A 27,855-nucleotide genomic window follows, 5' to 3' on the forward strand; every position below is an offset into this window, starting at 1 on the left:
CCAGATGTTGCTTTGTAAAAATGGCCCACTCTTGTTGTTCGCCTCCACAGCTTCCAGTGAACTGAATTGAGGTCAGTTGAAGGCATGGTTGACTCCCAGGACAAACCATGGTGTCCCTGATCCTAGGTCAGGTCATAACAAGGAGAGGAGTGGTGTTATATTCTCGGTCCATAGGTCATCAGCTAAATTGTCATTTATTTTGCCACTCTCTGTGCTTCCATGTCTCTCATGCTGGAAATGTTGTTTTCTTTCCTTAACTAGCACGCCTTTCATATTATGATAGAGGTAAGAGAAGTCTCTCATTCAGCAATTGGGTACAATCTGTTCACTGAGGACTGTTTATTGGTTGGATTTGTTTTTGCATCTCTTATGAATATGATTTATCATATCCCTCAAGCTTGAGCCTGCCACTTCCTCAAATACACTTCATTTCTATTTCAGTTGTAACGGCGCACTGTATTTTACTTTTGTGATGCTCCTTAATGGTGTTTTATAGTGCACGGATATATGTTAAATCCACTGTCCTGCTTGGGATTCTGCAGCAGAGTCGAAGTGCATGGACCGATGCCTCAGTGGTTGGAACGCAAGAGACCGAGCATGCTATGAATGCAGCCAAAGAACGTGATGGTGAAATGATTGATATGGTGGCTTATATCAATATGGGGTGGAAGGGAGGGGTGGGAGAATGGTGGCTAAGAACACACACACACAGACACACAGTTATAGGCTTCTTAAATATAAAATAACTAAATAACCATTTTGAACAGAAGCAAACCACCACCTGCTGGTTTGCTTTATAACTAAGTCAGTACAAGGATAACCATTCTCAATATCTTGTAAACAACAGTATTGATTCGCCTGTTGAAGACAAAAGAATGACTCATAAAGATGATAAATGTTAGGCCTCTCCACCCTGTCCTAGCCTACAGGGACAACTGGACCATAAAATTGCATTGTTTTCATTTTCAGCAGTGCCTGTGCAATGATTGACACTTGAGAGAATGGAAACGTAAACATGACCTTGAACATTGTGAACGCAGCTGGAGGTGCAGGGTGTAGCTGGAGTTAAGCCTGAGCTGCATGCTTTAGGCCAAGCCTATACATCCTGCCTGATATGTTTTCCTCTTTCACTTGGTGTCCCTCCTCCTTCCTGTTCCACCCTTTGCTGTCATTAATCAGTGTATTCTTTGTTCCCTTCCCGTTGTGGCTGTACACATACAGTAGCAATGTGCACGCAGGCCATTATGTGTACACCCCATGGGGAAAGACAACCATTCTGTATAGATATAGAGGTTCACTACTTTCCTTGCTGTTCAACTCAACCATTAGAGGACAAATAACAAACACAATATTATTATGTGACCTGCAGGCTGTAGATATTGTGGTCCTTCAGGTCTGTGAGTGAGTTAGGTAGTAGCAGAGACGTTCTGCTTTGATTAGAGGCCCAGAAACTCACCACCCCACACTGCCAGTTTACACAGGAAACAGACAATCGCTTCTGCTGACAAATGTTTTTTAGCTAACGGAAAAGGTCACCATAGGTCCTGGGCAGAATCATTCACACACACACAGCCATATGACCACCCCACCTACACCTCCGGACATAAACCCATAGGTTCAACATACAATAGTCTATAGACCTACAACACATTCTGTAGACACATAAAGGTCATGCTCAGTCAGTATTGCGACCAGAACACCCCTTTATCGGTCTGTCATCAACATCATAAGCCTGCCTTTGTAGTTCTCTTCCTTGATGGAATCAAGGTAAAGGTCTCTCTTTAGTACTGTCTGGAGCTATGAAGGATATGCCTATAAAACATGATTTATGGGTAGCACAGACCAGAGCTGTATAGACATGAAAGGCCCAGACTAGTCCACGTGAACTCCTAGTTCCAGATCAGGAACTGTAGTCCCATTACTTTACCTCAAACTAGAAAATCAACCCACCTCTTATCTTTCAAAGGGGCTATTGACGCACCTGGACTGGTATATCCTTTTTACACTACTGAGCCAAACCGAGCCAGAAAGAACAATGTGAAAAGAAAATATCCTAGCCAGCACGGTACAGTTTGACCCGGCCCTTTAGTGTGAATCAGGTGCTAGATTCCTTGCAGACCAGGACTGTGCATCCCTGTTGAATAATTACGTGCTGCAGTAGTCAGTCAGTCAGAGTAGTCCGTCCCCTGCTACTCTACATTATGTAGGTCAGGCCTCATCCAGTAGTCCAGAGAGGAGACAGAGGTTGGTGATTAAGTTTAACAAGCTCACCACTTCCCTAGCCCCCATAAGCCCCTTCTGTCAAAGCTTCATAGCGCCCAGCCCAGCAGCTGCTCTAAAGTTTCCCTTTTCTTTGACTGGAGGTTATGGCCCAACCATTGACCCTGCTACACTGCAGCCATTTTGTATCCTACTTCTTTAGTCACTGTAGTATGCCGATATGCAAAGCGTTGAACTTGATGCTTGGCCTCTGTGTAATAAACAGTGAGGTTGAGGTGTCTTTTTCTCTCCTCTCCTTTGTAGGACCCAGGGCCCATGCCTCCTTCCCCCATCCTGGGTCAGAAGCCATTGCAGTTGATTGAGATCAAAGCCAGGGGGCGCTTCGGCTGCGTTTGGAAGGCTCAGCTACTCAATGATTATGTGGCTGTCAAAATCTTCCCCATTCAGGTACAGTACTGTTAGCCACTAACTAACCACCTGCAGCAGAATGCAGGGCTAGGGGAGGGTGGCTTTCCCTGCTTCTTTGGGAGAGAGAGGAGGCGTCGTCAGTCTTAAAGTTCCAGGCCCTAACTAATCCTCCTGGGCTGACCAGCCCTTTAGCTTAGAGGCCAATCACTAAACCCACAGTGGCCTCGATTGACCACTAAGCACCAACTGACATAATGACAGAACATGCATACAGTAAGGTCCATAATTATTGACACCCTTTATAAAGATGAGCAAGAAAGGACTATAAAATAAATAATCCAAATACTGAGCTATATTATATGCTAAACATTTTTTTTTATATTAATAAAAAAAAGGGAAATTATATTATACTAATACAATTGCTCAGAGAAAGAGATTTTGTTTAACGCGTAATGCAAAAAAAATAAAAAGACAGGTCAAAAGAGCTCTATTTTTATCATCATAGCACCGGTTCCAATCCAAGTGCCAATGCCGTTTAGCAAACTCCAGGCTGTACTATGGTCAGATGACTTGAAAATAGAGTTCTTTGACCACACGCAGCAGTGGTAGGTTAGTGTCGAAAAACAGATGCATTTGCAGAAAAGAACCTCATACCTACTGCAAAATATGGTGGTGGATCTTTGATGTCATGGGGCTACTTCCACTGGTCCAGGAGCCCTTGTTAAGGTCAACGGCATCATGAACTTTACCACGTACCAGAACATTTTAGCCAAAAACCTGGTTACCTCTGCCAGGAGACTGAAACTTGGCTGCAAGTGGATCTTCCACCAAGCCGATAACTCTAAGCACACATCAAAATCCACCAAAGGTTAATTGACCACAAAATACATTTTTTTGCAATGGCCAGCTCAGTCTCTGGACTTGAACCCCATTGAAAACCTGTGGTTTGAATTGAAGAGGGTAGTCCATAAGTGCAGACAAAGGATATCAAGGATCTTAAGATTCTGTATGGAGGAATGGTCTAAGATCACCCCAATGTGTTCTCTAATCTCTTAAAACATTTTAGAAAAAGCCTCAGTGTCGTTATCCTCACAATGTGAGGGTGATGGATAATTGAAAACAGGGGTGCCAATCATGTTGACCCCTATCTGTTTTAGATAGATCATTTTTTAAATAACTTTTTAAACAAAATCTCTTTCTCTTAGCAATTGTATTAGGATAAAACTATATAATTTTCAAAAATAATTGAGCATACAATATAGCTCACTATTTGAATTATTTATTTATACTGTCATTTTTGGAAAGAAGTGGAGGGCACTGAACCAACTTGAATCGAGGTGTAACTAAAAAATGCAATCATAATTGAAAAGGAAAAGTCGCAACGCTCGCTTGTCTTTTTTGCTCATCTTTATCAAGGGGGCCAATAATTTTGGACCTGACTGTATATTATACTGTTTTAACCAGTTAAAGAAATGTTTTTTTTGGTGTCTTTGACAATTTGTTTACCCTACCAAATACTTTGCAATCTAATAATGGGGGGAAATCCAATACTCACTAGTTGTTATACATTTGACTTTGTAGTGAATCTGTGGCCTTGTTTGTCATCCTCAGGACAAGCAGTCATGGCACAATGAGTATGAAATCTACAACCTTAGCGGGATGAGGCATGAGAACCTTCTCCACTTCCTCGGAGCAGAGAAGAGGGGAACCCACATGGACATAGAGCTGTGGCTGATCACAGCCTACCACGAGAAGGTACAGCCCCCCCCCTGCTGGCCAAAGGACCACAGCACAAACACAAAGCACATTCAGCCGAACTCATTCAACGTTCTCATGCTAGAATTTAACAATTATGTTATATTAACTGGCTGTATGCCTCCATTTCCAGGGCTCATTGACAGACTATCTGAAGGCCAATGTGTTGTCATGGAACGAGTTGTGTCACATAGCCCAGACCATGTCCCGAGGCCTGGCTTACCTCCATGAAGATATTCCTGGTCTGAAGGATGGACACAAGCCTGCCATCGCCCACAGGTCAGCTCCCTGCTCTCCTATCTTCCCCGGTCACCTATCCTATCTATCCTCCATGTTTTTGTCTTCCAATAAATATATTATATTATATCCACGTCCTTCCTCCACAAACAAAATGTCTCTGCTTCCAGATATTATACAATATTATGGTAAGTGATGGGTAGCTTTCCTCTCCCACGCTGTCTGTGTTCTCATTGGTGTGTTTCTGTTCTTCTGTGAGCCACAGGGACATCAAGAGTAAGAATATCCTTCTGAAGTCCAACCTGACGGCCTGCATTGCTGACTTTGGCCTGGCCCTGAGGTTTGAGGCTGGGAAATCAGCTGGGGACACCCACGGACAGGTGAGTGATTGGATGTAGGTTGTGGAGAGACTGTCTGATAGGTTCCATGATGTCAAAATGACTGGATCATTCTACATCATAGAATCCTCTTGTCAATAGTTGAGCTTTGTATTGCCTGATGCCAAAATAGACACCGTATTCCACAATTGACTGTAAACTGTCCAAAACAAGCATGACCATTGATTTAGATTGATATCGAACAAATCAGTGTGTGTTTGACTATCATTTCCAGGTGGGCACCCGGAGGTACATGGCCCCTGAGGTCCTGGAGGGGGCGATCAACTTCCAGCGGGACTCATTCCTGAGGATAGACATGTATGCTCTGGGACTGGTGCTGTGGGAGCTGGCCGCACGCTGCAAGGCTGCCGACGGTAAGAGCACACTCCCTTGAAGGACCATACATTAGGGGTGACCAATCCTTCTCCTGGAGAGCACGATTATCTTCCAACCCTACTCTCAGGCGAGCTACCCTAACGCAGGATTTAGTTCTAACTTTACTCGGCACCTTGATTAGCTGAATCAGGTGTGCAAGTGTAGGGCTGAAGCAGAAGCCTGTATACCCAGTAGCTCTCCAGGAGGATTGTCCTTTAATGCCATAGTACTAGCATAGTCCTGGTCAAGGGCCACCACTGTCTAAGCAGGGGCCAGTCGGTTGTTATGGATTATGTCTGTCTGGTTCCATGGAGCAGTAGTGACCTGGCATAGCCTGGGTAGTGTCTGTGGTCAGCATGTGGAACACTCTGTGGTTATCACTGGAGGTCAACTCGGAGTTAGAGCTTGGTCAGAGAAACTCACCGGCTCGGAGGGAGACCTCCACTGGTCAAGAGCTGTTATAGACTGGGTGGTTCGAGCCCTGAATGCTGATTGGCTGACTGCCGTGGTATATCAGACCATATACCATCCGTATGACAAAACGTGTATTTTTACTGCTCTAATTACGTTGGTAACCAGTTTATAATAGCAATAAGGCAGCTTGAGGATTTGTGGTATATGGCCAATATACCACGGCTAAGGGCTGTATCCAGGCACTCTGCGTTGCGTCGTGTGTAAGAACAGCCCTTAGCCGTGGTATATTGGCCATATACCACACCCCCTCGTGCCTTATTGCTTAATTAGACCACAGAAAGCATCAGCTCTGAATTCCTTATGAGAAACTCAGAGCACTGATTGAGTTGACCACTGATTTATGTTCTTTATTAGCTCAAAGAAACTATTGTTATATTGATTGCATTTTGTTTTGTGAATGGGTCACTGTGGTGTTGAGATGTGTGTGTAACATTGTGCTGTGTGTATGTTCAGGCCCAGTGGATGAGTACATGCTGCCGTTTGAGGAGGAGATTGGCCAGCACCCGTCCCTGGAGGACATGCAGGAAGTAGTGGTCCACAAAAAGCTGAGGCCCACGCTCAGGGAGTGCTGGCAGAAACACGCAGTGAGTAGATCATATACACCATGTATCTTAATCTATAATGTGACTGAAGGGGCAGTACAGTGACTACCAAAACCCATCATCATGGAACAGTAAGGACATTGAGTACAGAGAAGCTCTGCTGAGCATAAAAAAATAGCACAAATACTGAACAGCTTTTGACATTACAATGGGCTATTATTTAGCTATTATAGCTAAATATAGCTCCATGTTAATTTCCCTGTATAAACCTGTCTCTTCCTGCCATGGCCCAGGCCACTGCTTACCTCATCTGTTTATGTCTTGACTACGGTTAGCTAAGACGGTTTGTCGGAATCCCTACTGTCTGCAGAGCATCCTAACTCGAGCCCAACGCAGACACTTATTGATCGGAGAATGATACCATCTTTGTGGCCTGATTTCTCTCCCCCCCAGTCTAGAAGATAGCGGACATTTCTGAAATGTCTGCTGAGTAGCCTCCTTCTCACAGTTTCTGCACTATCAGTGTCTCCTATCGAATCTGTGGATCTGTAACAGTAGATTAGTTAAGCTAATGGCGTCTGTTCTCTCTGTCCACCATGCTGCCACACGGGCCTCGTTTGCTGTGTGTCATTGTGCCCTTGTGTCGCAGAGGGTAAACGTGTGTGTGCTAATGTGTGTGCTTTGTCCCTCCCAGGGTCTGACCATGCTGTGTGAGACCATCGAGGAGTGCTGGGACCACGAGGCAGAGGCGCGCCTGTCGGCGGGGTGCGTGGAGGAGCGCGTCGTGCAGATGCAGCGCCTCAACAACGTCACTGCGCCCGAGGAGATTGTCACAGTTGTCACCATGGTGACCAACGTGGACTACCCCCCTAAAGAATCCAGCCTATGACTAGGCGTATGAGTTAACAAATGACAGGAGAACAGACCCCACAGAGACTCACCTCCCTGAGCAGAGGGTCAAGACTCGTTCCACATCCGTCGCTGTGATTGTACACAAGGTGGCGGCAAAAATCACTCAGTGGACCTAGGTTCATGGAGAACTATCCAGGTCTGAATTGGTTCCTATTGCGTTTAGCTACATGTGTGCCTAAAGACTTCCTCACGCCTGGGTCATTTTAAAATGGGAGGGCGTGATGGGAAAACAAACTAGCAATCATCTAGATCCCTCACTGGACACACCTTGACAATGGACAAAGTCATTTTAAAGTTGACCTTTTGGCCTATATTACAATTTTTTTGTAAAAGAAAGGAAAACGTACTTCCTGGACTGACTTCAGTTTTTTCTCTAAGAAAAGGAGGAACAGGGGAGAAGAAGAATCCCGACACAAAACACAGTTAATTTAATTTCAGTATAAAAAGGGCAACTTGGTTTTTAAACACATTTGCTCTTTGTGTTTCTATGAATGACTATTGTAATGCCAATAAGAAACAGCTTCTGAATGTCTGTGTATCGCTGCTGTACATATATCAACAGAGAAAGAGAGAAAATAGCGTAATCAAGGTTATTTATCCGGACCTGCCTCACAGCATTTCTATAAAAATAACCATCAACCTCTTGAGTCTGTTAACAAGGTATACCTCAGTTTCACATCCTACAAATGATGTTTTCCTTCGCAACACTAAAACCACTACAGGACATCGACATTCAGATGACATGTTTGGTATTGAAGCTTTTTCAAATTCTGGAGTATGCCAACAAAAATGGCCATTCACAAATCAGTGTTTTTGCCTTGTTAAGTCCTTTGTTTGTGTATTTTATATGTTGCCCCAGCTATTCAAATGTGACTGTGAGCGTTGTTGTTTTACCAACATTTTTAGACCGTTTAAACATGTTGAGAAGAAAATCCCTGAAAATATGAATACATTAGAGAAAAAATATTTTAAAAGCATTTCCCTTATTAGATTTGCGGTGTCCACAAAATATTTAAAAAGCATGTCGTCGCCCCCCCCCCCTTTTCTATGTAAAAGTGTGTGACACTGGTGGCAGGTGTTCTACAATCCACTGTAAAATGTCTACAATCCGCTGTAACGGTAATGCTCTTTCTCCCTGGCCTGGTTGTAGTATTTTCTGTTTGTAGTCTGATATTTCGATACGTCTCAGGAAGCACACATTACTCTATGACCCCGTCCTCTCTGCTTTTAGGCGCTGACTGATTCTCGTGCCATTATTTTGGAGACAACTTAGTCAAGGGGTGCATACCCTTTACAGCTGGTGTGGTTTTCAGGTAGATGTCCATATAGAGGGGTTATTCAGATCATGTCGGGTGTTCTACATTACTAAAGTAGCCATCATGATCAAATCTATATGTTCCCCTCCAATCTTGTATTCCCCAACACTAACAGCATGTCCACCACTTTGGCTATGTGCTCCTTAGACAAGACATAAAAAGATTAAAATGGCCAATTGCAGCTTTCAGATTCTAACCCGGAATATGTTCTGTTAGTAGTCCTATTGTACTCAAACATTGGTGACTCAATTATATGCTTCTCTCCATCAGACTTATTTTGTTATAGCCTACCACATAACATTCAGGGATATAGTAACACTACGCTTTTACTCAGTTAACTGTATGCAATCAAAGTTGAGGCTGACAGTGGCTTCTTGCCATGGCACCAACTTTCAATCTCTATGTAGCGTTTGTTTTTTAATCAATGAAATCAGCTGTTTTTTGTTTATTCTCTGACTATAAACCCGCACATCCTCTCTGGCAATAACTGTATGCCATCTCAATAGTACAATGATATGTAAGTTATGGATTTAAAGTGGTCACTGCATCTGTAGGACTAAGCCTGTAGCTCGGAGGGTTTATTATTCTCTCACTCACTGACATCTATGCTACTCTTGCTATTCCTCTCTAACCTGAGCCACTGATTCAGGAGTGTAGATATGGGGAGCCAACAACAGAGCAATCTTCAAAAGCAGGGGAGACAGATTTGCTACTGCTGCCATTTTGGTATATACTTACTGTATTATCTGTAGCACTGATGCCAAGGAGGAAAGTCAAATCCAATCTTTATGTTTCCATATTTTCCATACTTTTTAAAAACACTGCTGCTGTGAAAATGCTCCATCTCACTAAACAGATGCTCTCCCTCCTGCCTCAGAAGGTTCCTAGGTTTATTTGATGTAAAACAATAGTACATTACTTGTTTCTATGACACCATTATGTTTCTAAGGAGGCACACATTACATTTAGCCTACATTATACCCCCTTAAAAGCCAAACCCCTCTGACATTAGTAGATGACTGGATGGAAAATGCACAGTATGTACATATGAATGTTGTTTTAGATTGTGATTTTAGCATGATGTTGTTTTATATGGTCTCAAGGCAAAAAATGAATAAAAAAATCCTTTCTATTGTTAATAATATTCCCCAAAAATATTTTTGTTGTTTATTTTATATGTAATTGTATTTTAAAAATGGTTTTATTAATTTATGTCAAGGCCCAGGCAATGCTAACTTCTCTTTCAGAAGAAGAAGTATTGTTATTATATATATCTTTATGCTAGTAAAGAATCCCTGGATTGGCTCATAATTTACCTCAGACAGACATCCTAGCTGTCACTCAACGTTCCCACAACATTGATCAGTGTTGAAGGCGAGTTGTATGGTGCAACTATAGACTTGTATAATTAACAATGTTGTGGGAATATGAGCTGAGATTTGATCAGCTATGGCGTTTTTATTTTCTATGTTCCGTTGACATTACTTTGTCATCACACAATAGAAATGGTGTCACTGTTAACTGAGGTTTGTGTTTTCTGCCGATATTCTCACCATAAGCATAAATGGCCATCCTACAATCAAAATAAACATGACATCTTTTCCTTTGTTTTGCAAGTATTTAACAAACAGTTTCAGGGCTTGGTTGGAAGTGATTGTTAAATATTGTACAGAATAAATTGTATGCTATTTCTCCCACTAAAATAAAGTATAGTGACTGCTCTGAACAATGTGTACTGTCTGTTTTTGGGGTTCTGAGTATGAAAACGCAGGTGCATTTACTCACGAGTGGTGCAGCTGTCTAAGGCACTGCATCTCAGTGCTAGAGGCGTCACTACAGACCCTGGTTCGATTCCAGGCTGTATCACAACCGGCCGTGATTGGGAGATCCATAGGGCGGCGCACAATTGGCCCAGCGTCGTCCGGGTTAGGTTTGGCTGGTGTAGGCCGTCATTGTAAATACGAATTTGTTCTTAACTGGCTTACCTAGTTAAACAAAGGTTAAATAAAGAAATATATATATATATATATATATATACATGTTTTTATATATATATATATATATATATATTCCGAGGCAGACAGGTTGCCTCCCACAATGTTAAAACCTTCAGGATCGGTGGGTCCCCTGTGGGACGGTTGAGCTAACGTAGGCTAATACGATTAGCATGAGGTTGTAAGTAAAAAGACAATTTCCCAGGACATAGACATATCTGATATTGGCAGAAAGCTTAAATTCTTGTTAATCTAACTGCACTGTCCAATTTACAGTAGCTATTACAGTGAAATAATACCATGCTATTGTTTGAGGAGAGTGCACAGTTTTGAACATGAAAAGTTGACTAATTTACAAATTAGTCACATTTGGGCAGTCTTGATACAAAATTTAGAACAGAAATTCAATGGTTCATTGTATCATTCTAAAACTTTGTACATACACTGCTGCCATCTAGTGGCCAAAATTTAAATTGCACCTTGGCTGGAATAATACATTATGACCTTTCTCTTGCATTTCAAAGATGATGGTACAAAAAAAGACAAAAACATTTTTTTTCTTGTATTATCTTTTACCAGATCTAATGTGTTATATTCTCCTACATTCCTTTCACATTTCCACAAACTTCAGTGTTTCCTTTCAAATGGTACCAAGAATATGCATATCCTTGCTACAGGCAGTTAGATTTGGGTATGTCATTTTAGGCGAAAATTGGAGAAAAAAAAGGGGCAGATCCTTAAGAGTTAACAATGTTCCAGCCCGAGGTCTGGGATTTCGGAGACTACACTATCCTGGGAGCATTGAAGAAGAGGCAGCAACATTCATCCAATGTTTACCCACCACCTGTGTAAACCCATTAATGTGCATATGGCTGTGAATGAATGTTACAACTGTGCTGCTGATTTAGGATAGATTGTGAGAATAGGATGATTCGTGCAGTCCCTCATCTACCAAGCTGGCAGAATTTTTGATGCAGTGCTGAAGTACAGTATGAATGTGGTTTGGTAGATCTCAGCACCCTAGGGAGCTGGAGAGCTCCATCTGATCACTAGATGGCAGCAAAGCCCATTGCATCTCAGATTCCCTTTGTCACACCTTGGGATGCATGAACATGAATTGAACATCCTGGGCCTGATACACTAAATATGTACGCACATTATAATCTACACTACCTATAGAAGCTACAATAAGGCCATACATTGTGTTTGAAAGATTTTCCCCACAACGTTCTAACGAAATGCATTCAATGGATGCATTATGAACAGCTGTCTGGCAGTGGTGTACTATAAGTACAAAATAATCACAATTTATTCAATAATCAGAATATGCCTGCATTAAGGAATGCATGCACCATAATACTTTCGAAGATACAAGAATGTTTCAACATGTCTCCTGCTAAATAACTACATTTAAACTTCAATGGCATATGGACGTCCCAAGGATCCCGAATAGCACTGACCCTTTCTCTAAACCTTGCTTGCGTACCATTTACATTGTGTTGCATGGTGGGACACCTTTTTCCAGGCTCCAGCTGCGGCGCATGCGCAATGTATCTCTCCCATATTTCTATTCCCAACAAGCTCGATAGAAATCGAGCAGTGGCACTTGTACGTGGGAGCGCTTTAATCTTGATTTTCAAAGGAATAGCTAACCTGAACGTAGACTTATTTCAACACATAATCCTTAAAAGCTAAATGTGGACTATTTAAATGCAGGGCATGGTATTTGGGATATGCTAAAACCTCATTTCTGACTCCTGCCTCTCAGCAACAGACCTCTGCCTGGTCTCTGGCTGTCTCAATTTTGGCCCTGGCTCGACTCGACTGACATTTCTGCAAAGGGCTTCGGTTCATGGTGTTATTTTTACTAAATTCTCGGGTTGCTGGGTGTCGTTTTTGTCATCTGAAAAAGGTAACTAAGGTAAGAGTGTAATATTAGTTTACAAATTTAAGATATATATTTTTGCAAACTCTACTGTAGCTGTTAGCTAGCTAAATGGCTAGCTAAGTTAGCGACTAGTAGCACAACAAAGATGTGGGAAAAAAATATGTATTTTGTCATGCAGGGACTACTGTTGAAGTTGTAGCTATCTTCACCAAGCGTGTTCTTGGCTGTGAAATTGTTCGTGCTGTGTTTATGTTATGTCATCGTCAATAACAGGGTAGTAAGCGTAGCCACCAAGTAGCGAGCTCCTTGTTATTTTCAGAGGTAAACAGCCAAGTACTCCATCTAAACGTGTATCTATTCTCAATTGCGATATGATTTTAGAAACATAAAGCCCTTTACTTTATCATATCAAAATTAATTTTACAAATGAAAAAAAATACACTTACTGTCACCAGTGGAGGCTGCTGGAACGGCGCATCAACACATGGAAACCATGTGTTTGATGTATTTGATTCCAATATTCCTATCCAGTCATTACCACGAGCCCGTCCTCCCCAATTAAGGTGCCACCAACTTCCTGTGCTGGACACTGTTTCATCTGGCTTTATCACAGTTGCAGCCGATATTATTTTTCAGTGACGAAGTTTCTGGAGCATGCTAGATAGCAAGGTAATTAACACAGGTGATCCCTTGGTCTGTCTTCTGTAAAGTTCTGTAACACGGAGATAGGGCCGTGTGGGAACACTAACCCTATAAAAGGTGTGTATCAATTTTAAAGTATTTTTTAATCGCTGATATGAACGATAAGGTCCTTATGCTATCAAAACCGTATCGCAAGCCATGCGTGTTAATGTTCAGATGGAGCGTCTGGATTTAACAAAACTCACACACACTTATGCTGTATTGTACTGTGGTTTCTGAGGAGTGTGGCACAGTAATAATTTACCTGACTTTAATATAATTGTTTTTTCCCTAAATCCTAATCCTGGATAGTGATGACAATCTGTAAGCGTTTGGTTTTTGTACTGTTTGATTTCTAAACTAGATGAGTTCTCAAATGTAAGCAGCTGCACAATATCATGGCGGGCATGCGTGATGTTGGATGCATTGGAATATAAAGTATGAGAAGGATAAATTGTCTGCAGGATTATAGTAAAATCAGTTGGGAAATTAATGTTTGCGTTTCAAATACTACATGTTCAGTGAATGTGACTATATTTAGGTGGTTTAAATTATTAGCCTAACTTTGTAACTAACCTTGTAAAAGTTGACAGTGGCAAGTTCTTGCCAATCCATTATTCTGCTACTAACTATGAGTGTGAGACATGTTTTCCATAATGTGCACGTTTTATGCATATACCTTCGAACAAAGAACACATCACATTTAGTGTTTGCCGGATGTAGAGGTCCTGGGCTGGGTTGTGAGGCCGGTTGGACGTACTGCCAAATGAACATTCAATTCTCAGGCAACTGCTCTGGTAGACATTCCTGCAGTCAGCATGCACTCTCCCTCAAAATTTGAGACATCTGTGGTGTTGTGTTGTGTGACAAAACTGCACATTTTAAAGTGGCCTTTTATTGTCCCCAGCACAAGGTGCACCTGTGTAATGATCATGCTGTTTAATCAGCTTCTTGATATGCCACACCTGCCAGGTGGATGGATTATTTTGGCAGATAAGAAATGATCACCAACAGTGACATAAACAAATTTGTGCAAAATATTTGAGAGAAATAAGCTTTTGGAACATTTATAAGCTTATGGAACATTTCAGGGATTTTTGATTTCAGCTCATGAAACATGGGACCAACACTTTACATGTTGCATTTTATATCTTTGTTCAGTGTATAGGGTTCCACATTTTGGGGAATATTCAGAGGTGGTAATTAAAGGGAATATATGGGAATTAACGGAAATTGATATTGATACCATTTAAATGTAATATTTTTTTGCATTGGATATATTTACCATATCATATGTGGATAGAAACATAAACCTTTTACCTTGTTATAAGTAGACCTACACTACCGTTCAAAAGTTTGGGGTCACTTAGCCTTTTAAAATGATAAACTTGAATTAGCTAACACAACGTGCCATTGGAACACAGGAGTAATGGTTGCTGATAATGGGCCTCTGTACGCCTATGTAGATATTCCATAAAAAATCTGCCGTTTCCAGCTACAATAGTCATTTACAACATTAACAATGTCCACACTGTATTTCTGATCAATTTGATGTTATTTTAAATTGACCAAAAAAATTGCTTTTCTTTCAGAAACAAGGACATTTCTAATTGATCATTAGAAAACCCTTTTGCAATTATGTTAGCACAGCTGAAAACTTGTTGGCCTGTTTAAAGAAGCAATACAACTGGCCATCTTTAGACTCGTTAAGTATCTAGAGCATCAGCATTTGTGGGTTCGGTTACAGGCTCAAAATGGCCAGAAACAAAGCAATTTGTTCTGAAACTCGTCAGTCTGTTCTTGTTCTGAGAAATGAAGGCTTTTCCATGTGAGAAATTGCCAAGAAACTGAAGATCTCGTACAATGCTGTGTACTACTCCCTTCACAGAACAGTGCAAACTGGCTCTAACCAGAATAGAAAGAGGAGTGGGAGGCCCCGGTGCACTACTGAGCAAGAGGACAAGTACATTAGAGTGTCTAGTTTGAGAAACAGAAGCCTCACAAGTCCTCAACTGGCAGCTTCATTAAATAGTACCCGCAAAACACACAGCCAGTTTGCGCTGTTCTGTGAAGGAAGTAATACAATACAATACATTGTACAAGATCTTCAGTTTCTTGGGAATTTCTCGCATGGAATAGCCTTCATTTCTCAGAACAAGAATTGTCTGAGTTTCAGAAGAAAGTGCTTTGTGTCTGGCCATTTTGAGCCTGTAATCGAACCCACAAATGCTGATGCTCTAGATACTCAACTAGTCTATAAAGAAGGCCAGTTTTATTGCTTCTTTAATCAGTACAACAGTTTTCAGCTGTGCTAGCATAATTGCAATGGGATTTTCTAATGATCATTTAGCCTTTTAACCTCTCTGGGCTAGGTGGGACGTGACCGTCCCACTCTATTCAACAGCCAGTGGAACAGCGTGGCGCGAAATACAAAAACCTCAAAAATGCAATAATTTCAATTTTTCAAACATACGACTATTTTACACCATTTTAAAGATAAGACTCTCGTTAATGTAACTTCATTGTCCAATTTCAAAAAGGCTTTACAGCGAAAGCAAAACATTAGATTATGTTAAGAGAGTACATAGACCAAAATAATCACACAGCCATTTTCCAAGCAGGCATATATGTCACAAAAACCCAAAACATAGCTAAATGAAGCACTAACCTTTGATGATCTTCATCAGATGACACTCCTAGGACATTATGTTATACAATACATGTATGTTTTGTTCAATCAAGTTCATATTTATATCCACAAACAGCTTTTTACATTGGCGTGTGATGTTCAGAACATGCATTCCCACCAAAAACTTCCGGTGAATTTACTAAATTACTCATCATAAACGTTGACAAAATACATAACAATTATTTTAAGAATTTATAGATACAGAACTCCTTTATGCAATCGGTATGTCAGATTTTAAAATAGCTTTTCGGCGAAAGCACATTTTTCAATATTCTGAGTACATAGCTCAGCCATCACGGCTAGCTAATTTGACACCCGCCAAGTTCGGGGCTCACTAAACTCAGAATTAGTATTAGAAAAATTGTATTACCTTTGCTGATCTTCGTCAGAATGCACTCCCAGGACTGCTACTTCCACAAGAAATGTTGTTTTTGTTCCAAATAATCCATAGTTATGTCCAAATACCACCGTTTTGTTCGTGCGTTCAGGTCACTATCCAAAGGGTAATGCGCCAGTGCATTTCGAGACAAAAAAATTCAAAATGTTCCATTACCGTACTTAGAAGCATGTCAAACACTGTTTAAAATAAATGTTTATGGTATTTTTCGCGTAAAATAGCGATAATATTCCAACCGGACAATAGTGTATTCATTCAAAGAGGAAAAGAAAAAAACAGCGTGGACGAGTGAATGCGCATATCCAATCTCTTGTCACCAGGCAGACCACTGAGAAACTGAGCTACTATACTCTGCCCAGAGACAGAAGACGCCTCAACCCGCTTTCTGAAGGCTTTAGAGAGCCAATGGAAGCCTTAGAAAGTGCAACGTAACCCCACAGATACTGTAGTTTCGATAGAGAATCAAAAGAACTACAAATTCTCAGACAGGCCACTTCCTGCTTGGAATTTTCTCTGGTTTTTGCCTGCCATATGAGTTCTGTTATACTCAGACACCATTCAAACAGTTTTAGAAACTTCAGAGTGTTTTCTATCCAAATCTACTAATAATATGCATATTCTTGTTTCTGGGCAAGAGTAGTAAACAGTTTAAATCGGGTACGTTTTTTATCCGGCCGTGAAAATACTGCCCCCTAGCCCAGACAGGTTAAAATGATAATCTTGGATTAGCTAACACAATGTGCCATTGGAACACAGGAGTGATGGTTGCTGATAATGGGCCTCTGTACGCCTATGTAGATGTTCCACAAAAAAAATGCCGTTTCCAGCTACAGTAGTCATTTACAACATTAACAATGGCTACACTGTATTTCGGATCAATTTGATGTTATTTTAATGGACAAGAAATGTGCTTTTCTTTCAAAACAAGGGAATTTCTAAGTGACCCCAAACTTTTGAATGATAGTGTAATTGCAAATGATTAAATCCTTCCAATAGATATTTTAAAAAACAATTTAGTTACGAATTGAACTTTAATTAAATGAGTTGACTCTTCCCATGGGATGATTTCACTGAACAACCAAAAAGGGAATATTGAATGATCCCCAATGATCCATCGCATCTCCCCAAAACGTTTTTAACATGCATCTGTAAAATGATACTCTAGAAACGAAAGCTTTGGTTGTCTTCCTCTCAGGCTTCCATGTCTTCTCCCTGGACCTCCTCAATGTCCACCTCTTGAACATCAGACTCTGAGGCATCATCTTTACTGTCACTTTCCAACCTTGTTGAGGGTGGCTCGTTGTCAGGATCAAAAGGCCATCAATTTTTCAACCCTTGTATTGGTCAGCCTGTTGCGTGCTATGGTGTGTGTGTGTTCCCAAACAAGGACCAGCTGAGCTCTGAGGCGGCTGATGTTGGTGGGATTTGGAGGATGATGGAGGCAACAGGGGAAAGAGCCTCAGATCCACAAAGTCCCTTCCACCAGGTGGCTGAGATATATTGGCACGACTGCCATATTGCATCTCCATCCCAAAGCCCTTGCTTGGAAGTGTACTTTGCCAGACTGCCAAGAACCTTGCCCTCATCCAGGCCAAGGTGGTGAGACGCAGTAGTGATGACACCATAGGGCTTGTTGATCTCTGCCCCAGACAGGATGCTCTTGCCAGCATACTTGGTGTCCAACATGCACGCTGCAGCATGCATGGGCTTCAGGCAGAAGTCTTCACGCTTTTTGATGTATTTCAGAACTGCAGTTTCCTCTGTTTGGAGCAACAATGAAGTGGGCAGGGCAGTATGTATTTCTTCTCCTACATCTGCAAGCAGATTCTGAACATCAGACAGGATGGCATTGTCTCCCTCAATCCATGCAATGGCTACTGCTATAGGTTTCAGGCTGCTTACCACTCTCTCCCCAAATACATCATCCAGGAGGATCCTCTTGATGGGGCTGTCAATATCGGCAGACTGTCATATGGCCATTTCTTGGAGAGACTCCTTCCCCTCCAGGAGACTGTCAAACATGATGACAACACCACCCCATTGGGTGTTGCTGGGCAGCTTCAATGTGGTGCTCTTATTCTTCTCACTTTGCTTGGTGAGGTAGATTGCTGCTATAACTTGATGACCCTTCATCTTCAGTATGACCCTTGTTTTCAGTGCCGTGATGTCCTTGAGGAGCAGATTCAATGCATGAGCAGCACAGCCAATGGGTGTGATGTGAGGGTAGGACTCCTCCACTTTAGACCATGCAGCCATCATGTTCGCAGCATTATCTGTCACCAGTGCAAATACTTTCTGTTGTCCAAGGTCATTGATGACTGCCTTCAGCTCATCTGCAATGTAGAGACCGGTGTGTCTGTGCTCTTGTAGAATACTGGTTGAGGGGTGGAGATGATGTAGTTAATTATTCCTTGCCCACGATCATTCGACCACCCATCAGAGATGATTGCAATACAGTCTGCTTTCTCTGATTTTCTTGACCGTCACTTGAACTCTGAACTCTGCATCCAGCAAATGAGTAGATAAAGCATGTCTGGTTGAAGGGGTGTATGCTGGGCGAAAAACATTCAGAAATCTCTTCCAATACACTTCCTATGAGCATCAGAGGTTAACCAGTTGCATACACAGCTCGAGCAAGACATTCATCAGCATTTCTCTGAATACGTTCCTCCATTGAGTAAAAAAAAACGTATGATTCCAGGAGGACCATGAGCTGCTGCTATCGATAAGGTGTCTGATTCATCATTTTCACCTCGACAAAAATCCCTCTACTTCTATTGAAAGGTTGCTTGTTGTGAGCGCTGAGGGAACTTTATGCACTTGGCCAGGTGATTCTGCATCTTTGTTGCATTCTTCACATATGATTTGGCACAGTATATGCAAATGTACACAGCTTTTCCTTCTACATTAGCTGCATTGAAATGTCTCCACACATCAGATAGTGCCTGTGGCATTTTCCTGTAAAGATTAGGAAAAAAATTGTAAACAAAACAACAAATACAATTCCATGTACAGATAAATAGTTAATATGTAAATAAAAGATCAAATTTAAGATGGAGAATATTATGTTCATTACCGATGATAAATGACGAAGTGCGCGCCCTCATCCACTCGTGTCACAACACTACAGCCAAAATGGGAGCCACTTAGAAAAACTACAATTTCTAGCTCATTTTTCAAAAAACAAGCCTGAAATGCTTTCTAAAGACTGTTGACATCTACTGGAAGCCCTAGGAACTGCAATCCGGGAGGTATTCTATTGATTTCCCCATAGACAGGTATTTTAAATGGTGTCACCTCCCAAAACACATTTCCGGATGGATTCACCTCGGGTTTTCCCCTGCTATATCAGTTCTGTTATACTCAGACATTATTATTATTATTATTATTATTGTAACAGTTTTTGAAACTTTAGAGTTTTCTATCCAATACTACCAATTATATGCATATCCTAGCTTCTGGGCTTGAGTAACAGGCAGTTTACTTTGGGTACCTCATTCATCCAAACTTCCAAATACTGCCCCCTACCCCGAAGAAGTTAAGCAGTTAGGTTAAACAACTTCTTTTGTAAGATAAATGTTTTAAAATGAAACATGTATGGAAACAAATGAATTAACATTCCTCAGTTAGCAGGCTCAAGCAAGCTAAAACCCATATGGTAGCAAAAATGAACTAGCAGAAATTGTTAACAAGTTAGAAATGATTTCAACACACTTTGCTGTAGGCTACCATTAACCAGTTAACAAAAAAATCATGTATGTCATATAAAATATATTCACCCCACCCAGTATTGTAATCAAAACTTACCAGAAAGCATGTAGTCCTTGGCTCAGACAGTGTAGAAGTGTGGGCTCAATAGCATCTCATTAGTGTGCAAGATCTTGAGAATCAGCTGTACATGTGATGGAAGAATGCACTGTGCAGTAGAGGGTTGCAATTCCATTGAATTTGGGATAGTTTAACCAAAATATGCCACAAGACCTAGAATTGCCTTATGTGTATCCCACAAAAAAAGGTTAACTGTTATAAGCTAACCTTTTTTGATGAATTTAAGAAAAATTCCCAGGCTTAACTTTCCATAGACAATTTCAGAAAAAAATCTGGAAATGTACCTGAAAGTTTCCCACCATTTGCAACCCTAACAGTGTATAAAGAGCAGCATTTCCTAAACTCGATCTTTGGCTTTAGCCTGAGCCTCTAATGGAGACCGTAGAACTGTCATCAATGCATGCTTCAGTATCCCCCCCTCTCTCATGGAGCATTTGTGTTCCCAGGCCACATAGGTGTATCAAAAGGATCCCACCCTGGTCACCAATGTAGCCCACGGATGTAGAGTGAGAGAAGTGCCTTAACATAAGGCAATTTTAAGATCATGTGGTCCAGAGATGAGAACTCTATCTACGGCAAAAGCCTGTGCTCCTGACAGGGACAATAGAATTCATCACTGCATGTTACAATAGTCAAATATAATTTGTCACCTCAACCTAATTCTCTATGGAATTTAGTCTTTGATATGCTCTAACAAGCATTGTTTGCATGGTCAACTTACACACAGTTCTGACACACGCATTTACCCCTCCAGACATGCCACCAGTGGTCTTTTCACAGTCCCCAAATCAAGAACAAATTCAAGAAAGCATACAGTATTTTATATAGAGCCATTAATGATTTGAACTCCCTTCCATCTCATATTGCTCAAATGAACATGAAATGAAAATAAAGCAACACCTCACAGCACAACGCCTCTCCCCTAATTTACCTAGATATTTTGTGTGTATGTATTTATATGGAGGCTATGCGTGCAATTTTTAAGTATATGATCTTAAGCAGTTCTTGTCTATTATTATGTAATGTTTCGTGTGGACCCCAGGAAGAGTAGCTGTTGCTTTCGCGAACAGCTTTTCTAATATAATACCAAGCATGCATATCAGTAGTTGGTGGTCTTAAACTCTTAAAAATGTACTAGCCTGTGTAAGACCGGCTATATCACAACTGGCCGTGATTGGGAGTCCCATAGGGAGGTGCACAATTGGCCCAGCATCGTCCGGGTTTGGCCGGTGTAGGCCGTCATTGCAAATAAGAATTTGTTCTTAACTTCTATGGGCTAGGTGGGATGTTTGCGTCCCACCCTAGTCAACAGCCAGTGGAATCGTGTGGCGCGAAATACAAATACCTCATAAATGCTATAACTTCAATTTCTCAAACATATGACTATTTTACACCATTTTAAAGACAAGACTCTCGTTAACCTCTATGGGCAAGGCGGGACGAATTCGTCCCACCTACGTAACAGCCACCTGAATTCAGTGGCGCGATTTTTGAATCGTTTGAAATACTATTACTTCAATTTCTCAAACATATGACTATTTTACAGCTATTTAAAGACAAGACTCTCCTTAATCTAACCACACTGTCCGATTTCAAAAAGGCTTTACAACGAAAGCAAAACATTAGATTATGTCAGGAGAGTGCCCAGCCAGAAATAATCAGACACCCATTTTTCAAGCTAGCATATAATGTCACAAAAACCCAAACCACAGCTAAATGCAGCACTAACCTTTTATGATCTTCATCAGATGACACACCTAGGACATTATGTTATACAATACATGCATGTCTGTTCAATCAAGTTCATATTTATATCAAAAAACAGCTTTTTACATTAGCATGTGACGTTCAGAAAAAGCATACCCCCCGCAAACTTCCGGGGAATTTACTAACAGTTTGCTAAATTACTCACGATAAACGTTCACAAAAAGCATAACAATTATTTTAAGAATTATAGATACATTACTCCTCTATGCACTCGATATGTCCGATTTTAAAATAGCTTTTCGGATGAAGCACATTTTGCAATATTCTAAGTACATAGCCCAGCCATCACGGCTTTTAGACACTATACGCATTCTAGACACTATACGAATGGTAAATAACGGTCGCGCGCATGGCGTGACAAAAAATGTCTAAATATTCCATTACCGTACTTCGAAGCATGTCAACCGCTGTTTAAAACCCATTTTTATGCCATTTATCTCGTAGAAAAGCGATAATATTCCGACCGGGAATCTGCAATAAGCTAAACAGCCGAATGAAATTTCTCCACGGGGGCGAATCGTGCACGCGCCTCATTCAATGGTCCTCTGATCGGCCACTTGGATAAGGCAATAATCTGTTTCAGCCAGAGGCTGCCTCGTCATCGTTCAGGTTTTTCCCGGGTTCTGAGAGCCTATTGGAGCCCTGGGAATTGTCACGTTACAGCTAAGATCCTTACTCTTCAATAAACAGATGCAAGATGCACGACTCCTTGTCAGACAGGCCACTTCCTGCATGAAACCTTGTCAGGTTTTTGCCTGCCATAGGAGTTCTGTTATACTCACAGACACCATTCAAACAGTTTTAGAAACTTTAGGGTGTTTTCTATCCAAACCTGAACAATAATATGCATATTCTAGCTTCTGAGTTGATGTAGGAGGCAGTTAAAAATGGGCACATATTTTTTCCAAAATTCTCAATACTGCCCCCTAGCCCAAACAGGTTAATCTAACCACACTGTCTGATTTCAAAAAGGCTTTACAGCGAAAGCAAAACATTAGATTATGTCAGGAGAGTACCCAGCCAAAAATAATCACACAGCCATTTTCAAAGCATGCATATATGTCACAAAAACCCAAACCACAGCTAAATGCAGCACTAACCTTTGATGATCTTCATCAGATGACACTCCTAGGACATTATGTTATACAATACATGCATGTTTTGTTCAATCAAGTTCATATTTACATCAAAAACCAGCTTTTTACATTAGCATGTGATGTTCAGAACTAGCATACCCACTGCAAACTCTTCTCAGGTTTTGGCCTGCCATATGAGTTCTGTTATACTCAGACACCATTCAAACAGTTTTAGAAACTTTAGGGTGTTTTCTATCCAAAGCCAATAATTATATGCATATTCTAGTTACTGGGCAGGAGTAGTAACCAGATTAAATCGGGTACGTTTTTTATCCAGCCGTGAAAATACTGCCCCCTAGCCATAACAGGTTAAAAGGCGGTACTGTGGGTTTATCGCCACACTCTCACAGACATTCTGTGCGAAGAAAATATGTTCTATTTAGTCTTGTACCTCATTGGGGAGATATTGTCTGGGATGGGGGGAGGAAGGAGGTTGAATTGTTCAGTTCTGATGTTGTCATTCTGTCTTTTTCCCAAGTGCCTTACACCGTACATTATTACTGAGACAATTTATCCTGGGGTTTTTGGGTATTCATTGCTTTTCCACTCTGTGCTCTAATGACAGGGTTGTATAACGGGAGTGCTCATGGTGGCCAAAATAATTCAAGTATATTTTGTTGAACATCAAAGGGGCTAACAACCATGTGAAATGTTGGAGGGTGCTGAGACATTTAAAGGGCAACCTCGTATGTGTTCTCAATGGCGTCTTAACTCAATTTTACTCTCAGATAAAGAGTTTGTCCATTTCATTTCTTCTGAAATCACCTTATTCCTAGAAATTAATTCAACCCCAGGTATATCCTGCTCTTCCACATGGGAGTCCCTCAAAGCATACCTACGTGGTCAAATTATACAGCCAACAAAAACAAATCTCGCTCTCTCGCTCTTTGAGACCTGAGCAAAGCCATAGCTACTAGTATGCTACAGATCCTTCCTCTGATCTATATAAAGAAAGCCAGCTACTCAAATCTGAATTTGACGAGCTCTCTACCAGAGAAGCTGAACAATTACTCTTACGAGCTCGATACAGTGTTTTGAGCAAGGCGACAAGGCCAATAAACTCCTTCCACATTAGATCCGTAAATCTGAGGCCTCACGTTTAATCCCACATATAAGGACCCTGTCTGGTGCTACCACAGTTATACATAAAGAGAACAGTTTTATTCAGCGCTATACAGGAGTCAATCTCCTCAAGACCCTTTGTTGATTGATTTGTTCTTCGATGGTCTGAATATGCCTTCAATTGATATACTCCCATGATGGTTTAGAAGAAGAATTTGCACCTGAGGAGATTGCAACTGCAGTGTCCACAATAAAAAGTGGTAAATCACCGGGTCCAGACGGTTTTCCAATCAAATTTTACAGGATGTTTTCTGGTCTACTTTGCCCATTACTGTCTCGATTATTTGCGGAGTGCCTTAACCTCTTGGGGCTAGGTGGGACGCTAGCGTGCCACCCGTGGTGCACTCCATCAACAGCAGGTGCATTTCAAGAGCGGCAAATTTGAATCCAAATAAATGTCAAAATTCAAATTTTTCAAAAATACAACTATTTTACACCATTTGAAAGATAAACATCTCCTTAATCTAACCACGTTTTACGATTTCAAAAAGGTTTTACGGCGAAAGCATAAATTTAGAGTATGTTAGGACAGTACATTTACAAGAGTTGTGTGTAATGTTTTGTCAAGTCAAAGACAGGGTCACCAAAACCATAAAACCAGCTAAAATGATGCACTAACCTTTTACAATCTCCATCAGATGACACTCCTAGGACATTATGTTAGACAATGCATGCATTTTTAGTTCTATCAAGTTCATATTTATATCCAAAAACAGCATTTTACTATGGCATTGATGTTGAGGAAATCGTTTCCCTCCAATAACCGGCAGTCAAGTCAGCACCACAAATTAAATAATTAAAATTAGAAAACATTGGTAAAATATTATATTGTCATTTAAAGAATTATAGATTTACATCTCTTGAACGCAATCAACATGCCAGATTTAAAAATAACCTTACTGGGAAATCACACTTTGCAATAATCTGAGCACTGCGCCCAGAAAAATACGCGTTGCGATACAGACTAGACGTCATGTTGGGGAGATCTAAAATCGAAAATACTATGTAAATAATCCATTACCTTTGATTCTCTTCATCAGATGTCACTTCCAGGTATCACAGGTCCATAACGAATGTAGTTTTGTTCAAAAAAGCTCATCATTTATGTCCAAAAATCTCCGTCTCCTTAGCACATGATGTAAGCCAGCCGGACTTCTCGTCATGAACGAGGGGAAAAAATATATTTCCGTTCGTTCAAACATGTCAAACGTTGTATAGCATAAATCATTAGGGCCTTTTTTAACCAGAACATGAATAATATTCAAGGTGGACGAATGCATACTCTTTTATAACGTATTGGAACGAGGGTACCCAACATGAACTCGCGCGCCAGGTGTCTAATGGGACATCATCGTTCCATGGCTCTTGTTCGGTCAGATCTCCCTCCAGAAGACTCAAAACACTTTGTAAAGGCTGGTGACATCTAGTGGAAGCAATAGGAAGTGCCAAAATATTCCTCAGCCCCTGTGTTTTTCAATGGGATAGGTTTAAAGTCAATACAACACATCAGGTATCCACTTCCTGTCAGAAAATGTCTCAGGGTTTTGCCTGCCAAATGAGTTCTGTTATACTCACAGACACCATTCAAACAGTTTTGGAAACTTTAGAGTGTTTTCTATCCATATATAATAAGTATATGCATATTCTAGTTACTGGGTAGGATTAGTAACCAGATTAAATCGGGTACATTTTTTTTATCCAGACGTGCAAATGCTGCCCCCTAGACCCAACAGGTTAATACATCAATGCTGTGTTTTTTGGGGGGGCAGAAATGTCTTCTGGAACATGTGAACTTTCATGTGCTTTATTAACAAACTTGTATGCCATCTGTAAATACGAATACAATTGTTAAATTACAAGCCTAGTTGGTTTAGCCACAAAAAGTCAGCAACCTTCTCACTAGCCATTATTGGCTGAGGTAATGAGTGCGCTGGACATGCCGAGAGATGAGTTTGGATTGGTCTGCCATATAGCACGCTTCTGTCTATTTGAGATGGTCAGTAAGTGTAGGTAATCTTGCAGCTTTAAAAAATATATCTCGTAGTAGAACTGCGTAAGTGTTGTTCTCCACTTTCTGGAGGATGAGTTTTGAAATCAGTGGAATTAGAGTGATAGCTAAGAGAACACCTGTCTCTGGATTACATCTTCAACCATAGCATCCATGACAGAGAGAAGCGTCCATCCATGATAATCTAGCTAGCTGCATTTTCAGATATTACAGTTTTCATTTCAAAGTGTACTGTTAACTAGCTAGCTAATATTACGTGTATGATCTTATTCATATCTCAGAGCCATTTGCTTTGCTAGTTATAGCCTAATGTTAGCTAGCTAACATTTGAACCTGGTTGGTTAGGTACCTGCAGATTCATGTAGGGTAGTAACGTCATGAGTTGGAATTATGGTTCATTGTTTACCTAGCTAGCCAGCTACATGTCTTAACAAAAGACTCCACTACGCAAGTAACCATTTCAATAGAACTGTTTGATAGACGTAGCTGGTAAATTCTCTCTGGCTGTCTGCTTCGATTTCAGAGCACTCTCGTCTGAGTGTGCCAGAGCGCAGAATATCTGATGAATTTACGAACGCTTAACACCCATTGATATGACTGGTGTCAGTAAACATTGGCAAAAATAAATAAATGTTGCCAGCAGCACAGTTGCAGTCACCAACTCTCTGGATATCATAAAAACAGCCTAACCAGCTATACTAGGGTGAGTAAAATGATCTGTGAGCTGTTCTCTCATTTGTGTCTAGCAAACTAGCCAACGTTAGCTTGGGTGCTTGACTGCAGTTGTTAGGACAGAATGCTTGGATCAACCCTTAAAGAGATAGGTGGGGCTAAAGCTTAAGAGGGTGTGAACGATGCTGAATGGGTGTAGACAAAGAAGAGCTCTCCAGTAGGTACCAAAACATTCATTTTCTGAAAAATGAGGTTACACGTTTATCATCTTTCAAAGCAGAATTACTTTCCCATTGTTCCATAAATGTAAATTGGATTACCTTTGCTGTTCTTCGTCAGAATGCACTCCCAGGACTTTTACTTCAACAACAAATGTTGTTTTGGTTCCAAATAATCCATAGTTATATCTAAATACCTCCATTTTGTTCGTGCGTTCAGGTCACTATCCAAAGTGTAACGCGCGAGCGCATTTTGTGACAAAAAAATTAAAAATATTCCATTACCGTACTTAGAAGCATGTCAAACGCTGTTTAAAATCAATTTTTATGCTATTTTTCTTGTAAAATAGCGATAATATTCCAACCCGGGCAACGTTGTATTCATTCAAAGAGTGAAAGAAAAAAAATGGTGAGGTCTCGTGAATGCTCACTGTCCCCAGGCACTTACAAACTCTGCTGCTGTACTTTGCCCAGAGACAGGAGACGCGTCATTCCGCTTTCTAGAGGCTTTAGAGAGCCAATGGAAGCCTTAGAAACTGTCACGTAACAGCACAGATGCTGTAATTTCGATAGAGATGCAACAGTTGGACTACAAATTGTCAGACAGGCCACTTCCTGCCTGGAATCTTCTCAGGTTTTTGCCTGCCATATGAGTTCTGTTATACTCACAGACACCATTCAAACAGTTTTAGAAACGTCAGAGTGTTTTCTATCCAAATCTACTTATTATATGCATATTCTAGTTTCTGGGCAAGAGTAGTAACCAGATTAAATCGGGTACGTTTTTTTATCCGGCCGTGAAAATACTGCCCCCATCCACAACAGGTTTAAAAAAAAAA

The 27,855-nt window shown here is 40.8% G+C and overlaps 2 protein-coding genes across 3 annotated transcripts in view; both read left to right on the forward strand.

The window, feature by feature from the left end:
- LOC106586327 (activin receptor type-2A) overlaps positions 1-10,342 on the forward strand; it is a 50,287-nt gene extending 39,945 nt beyond the window's left edge. Inside the window, exons 5-11 of the mRNA XM_014173501.2 lie at positions 2,524-2,667; positions 4,240-4,383; positions 4,517-4,662; positions 4,886-5,000; positions 5,233-5,371; positions 6,300-6,430; positions 7,083-10,342. Of these exons, the coding sequence (XP_014028976.1) occupies positions 2,524-2,667; positions 4,240-4,383; positions 4,517-4,662; positions 4,886-5,000; positions 5,233-5,371; positions 6,300-6,430; positions 7,083-7,277 (1,014 nt within the window). The 3' untranslated portion in view covers positions 7,278-10,342. The remainder of the gene's footprint in view (positions 1-2,523; positions 2,668-4,239; positions 4,384-4,516; positions 4,663-4,885; positions 5,001-5,232; positions 5,372-6,299; positions 6,431-7,082) is intronic.
- Positions 10,343-12,174: 1,832 nt separating this feature from the next.
- The window catches only part of LOC106586325 (methyl-CpG-binding domain protein 5), a 53,300-nt gene continuing 37,619 nt past the window's right edge, over positions 12,175-27,855 (forward strand). Inside the window, exon 1 of one of the 2 annotated variants that reach the window (XM_014173499.2) lies at positions 12,175-12,531. The gene's annotated coding sequence lies outside the window, so the exon portion shown is untranslated. The remainder of the gene's footprint in view (positions 12,532-27,855) is intronic. The other variant, XM_014173500.2, reaches the window with a different exon arrangement.

The sequence above is a fragment of the Salmo salar genome, chromosome ssa25, assembly GCF_905237065.1.
Source record: "Salmo salar chromosome ssa25, Ssal_v3.1, whole genome shotgun sequence".
Classification (NCBI taxonomy): domain Eukaryota; kingdom Metazoa; phylum Chordata; class Actinopteri; order Salmoniformes; family Salmonidae; genus Salmo; species Salmo salar.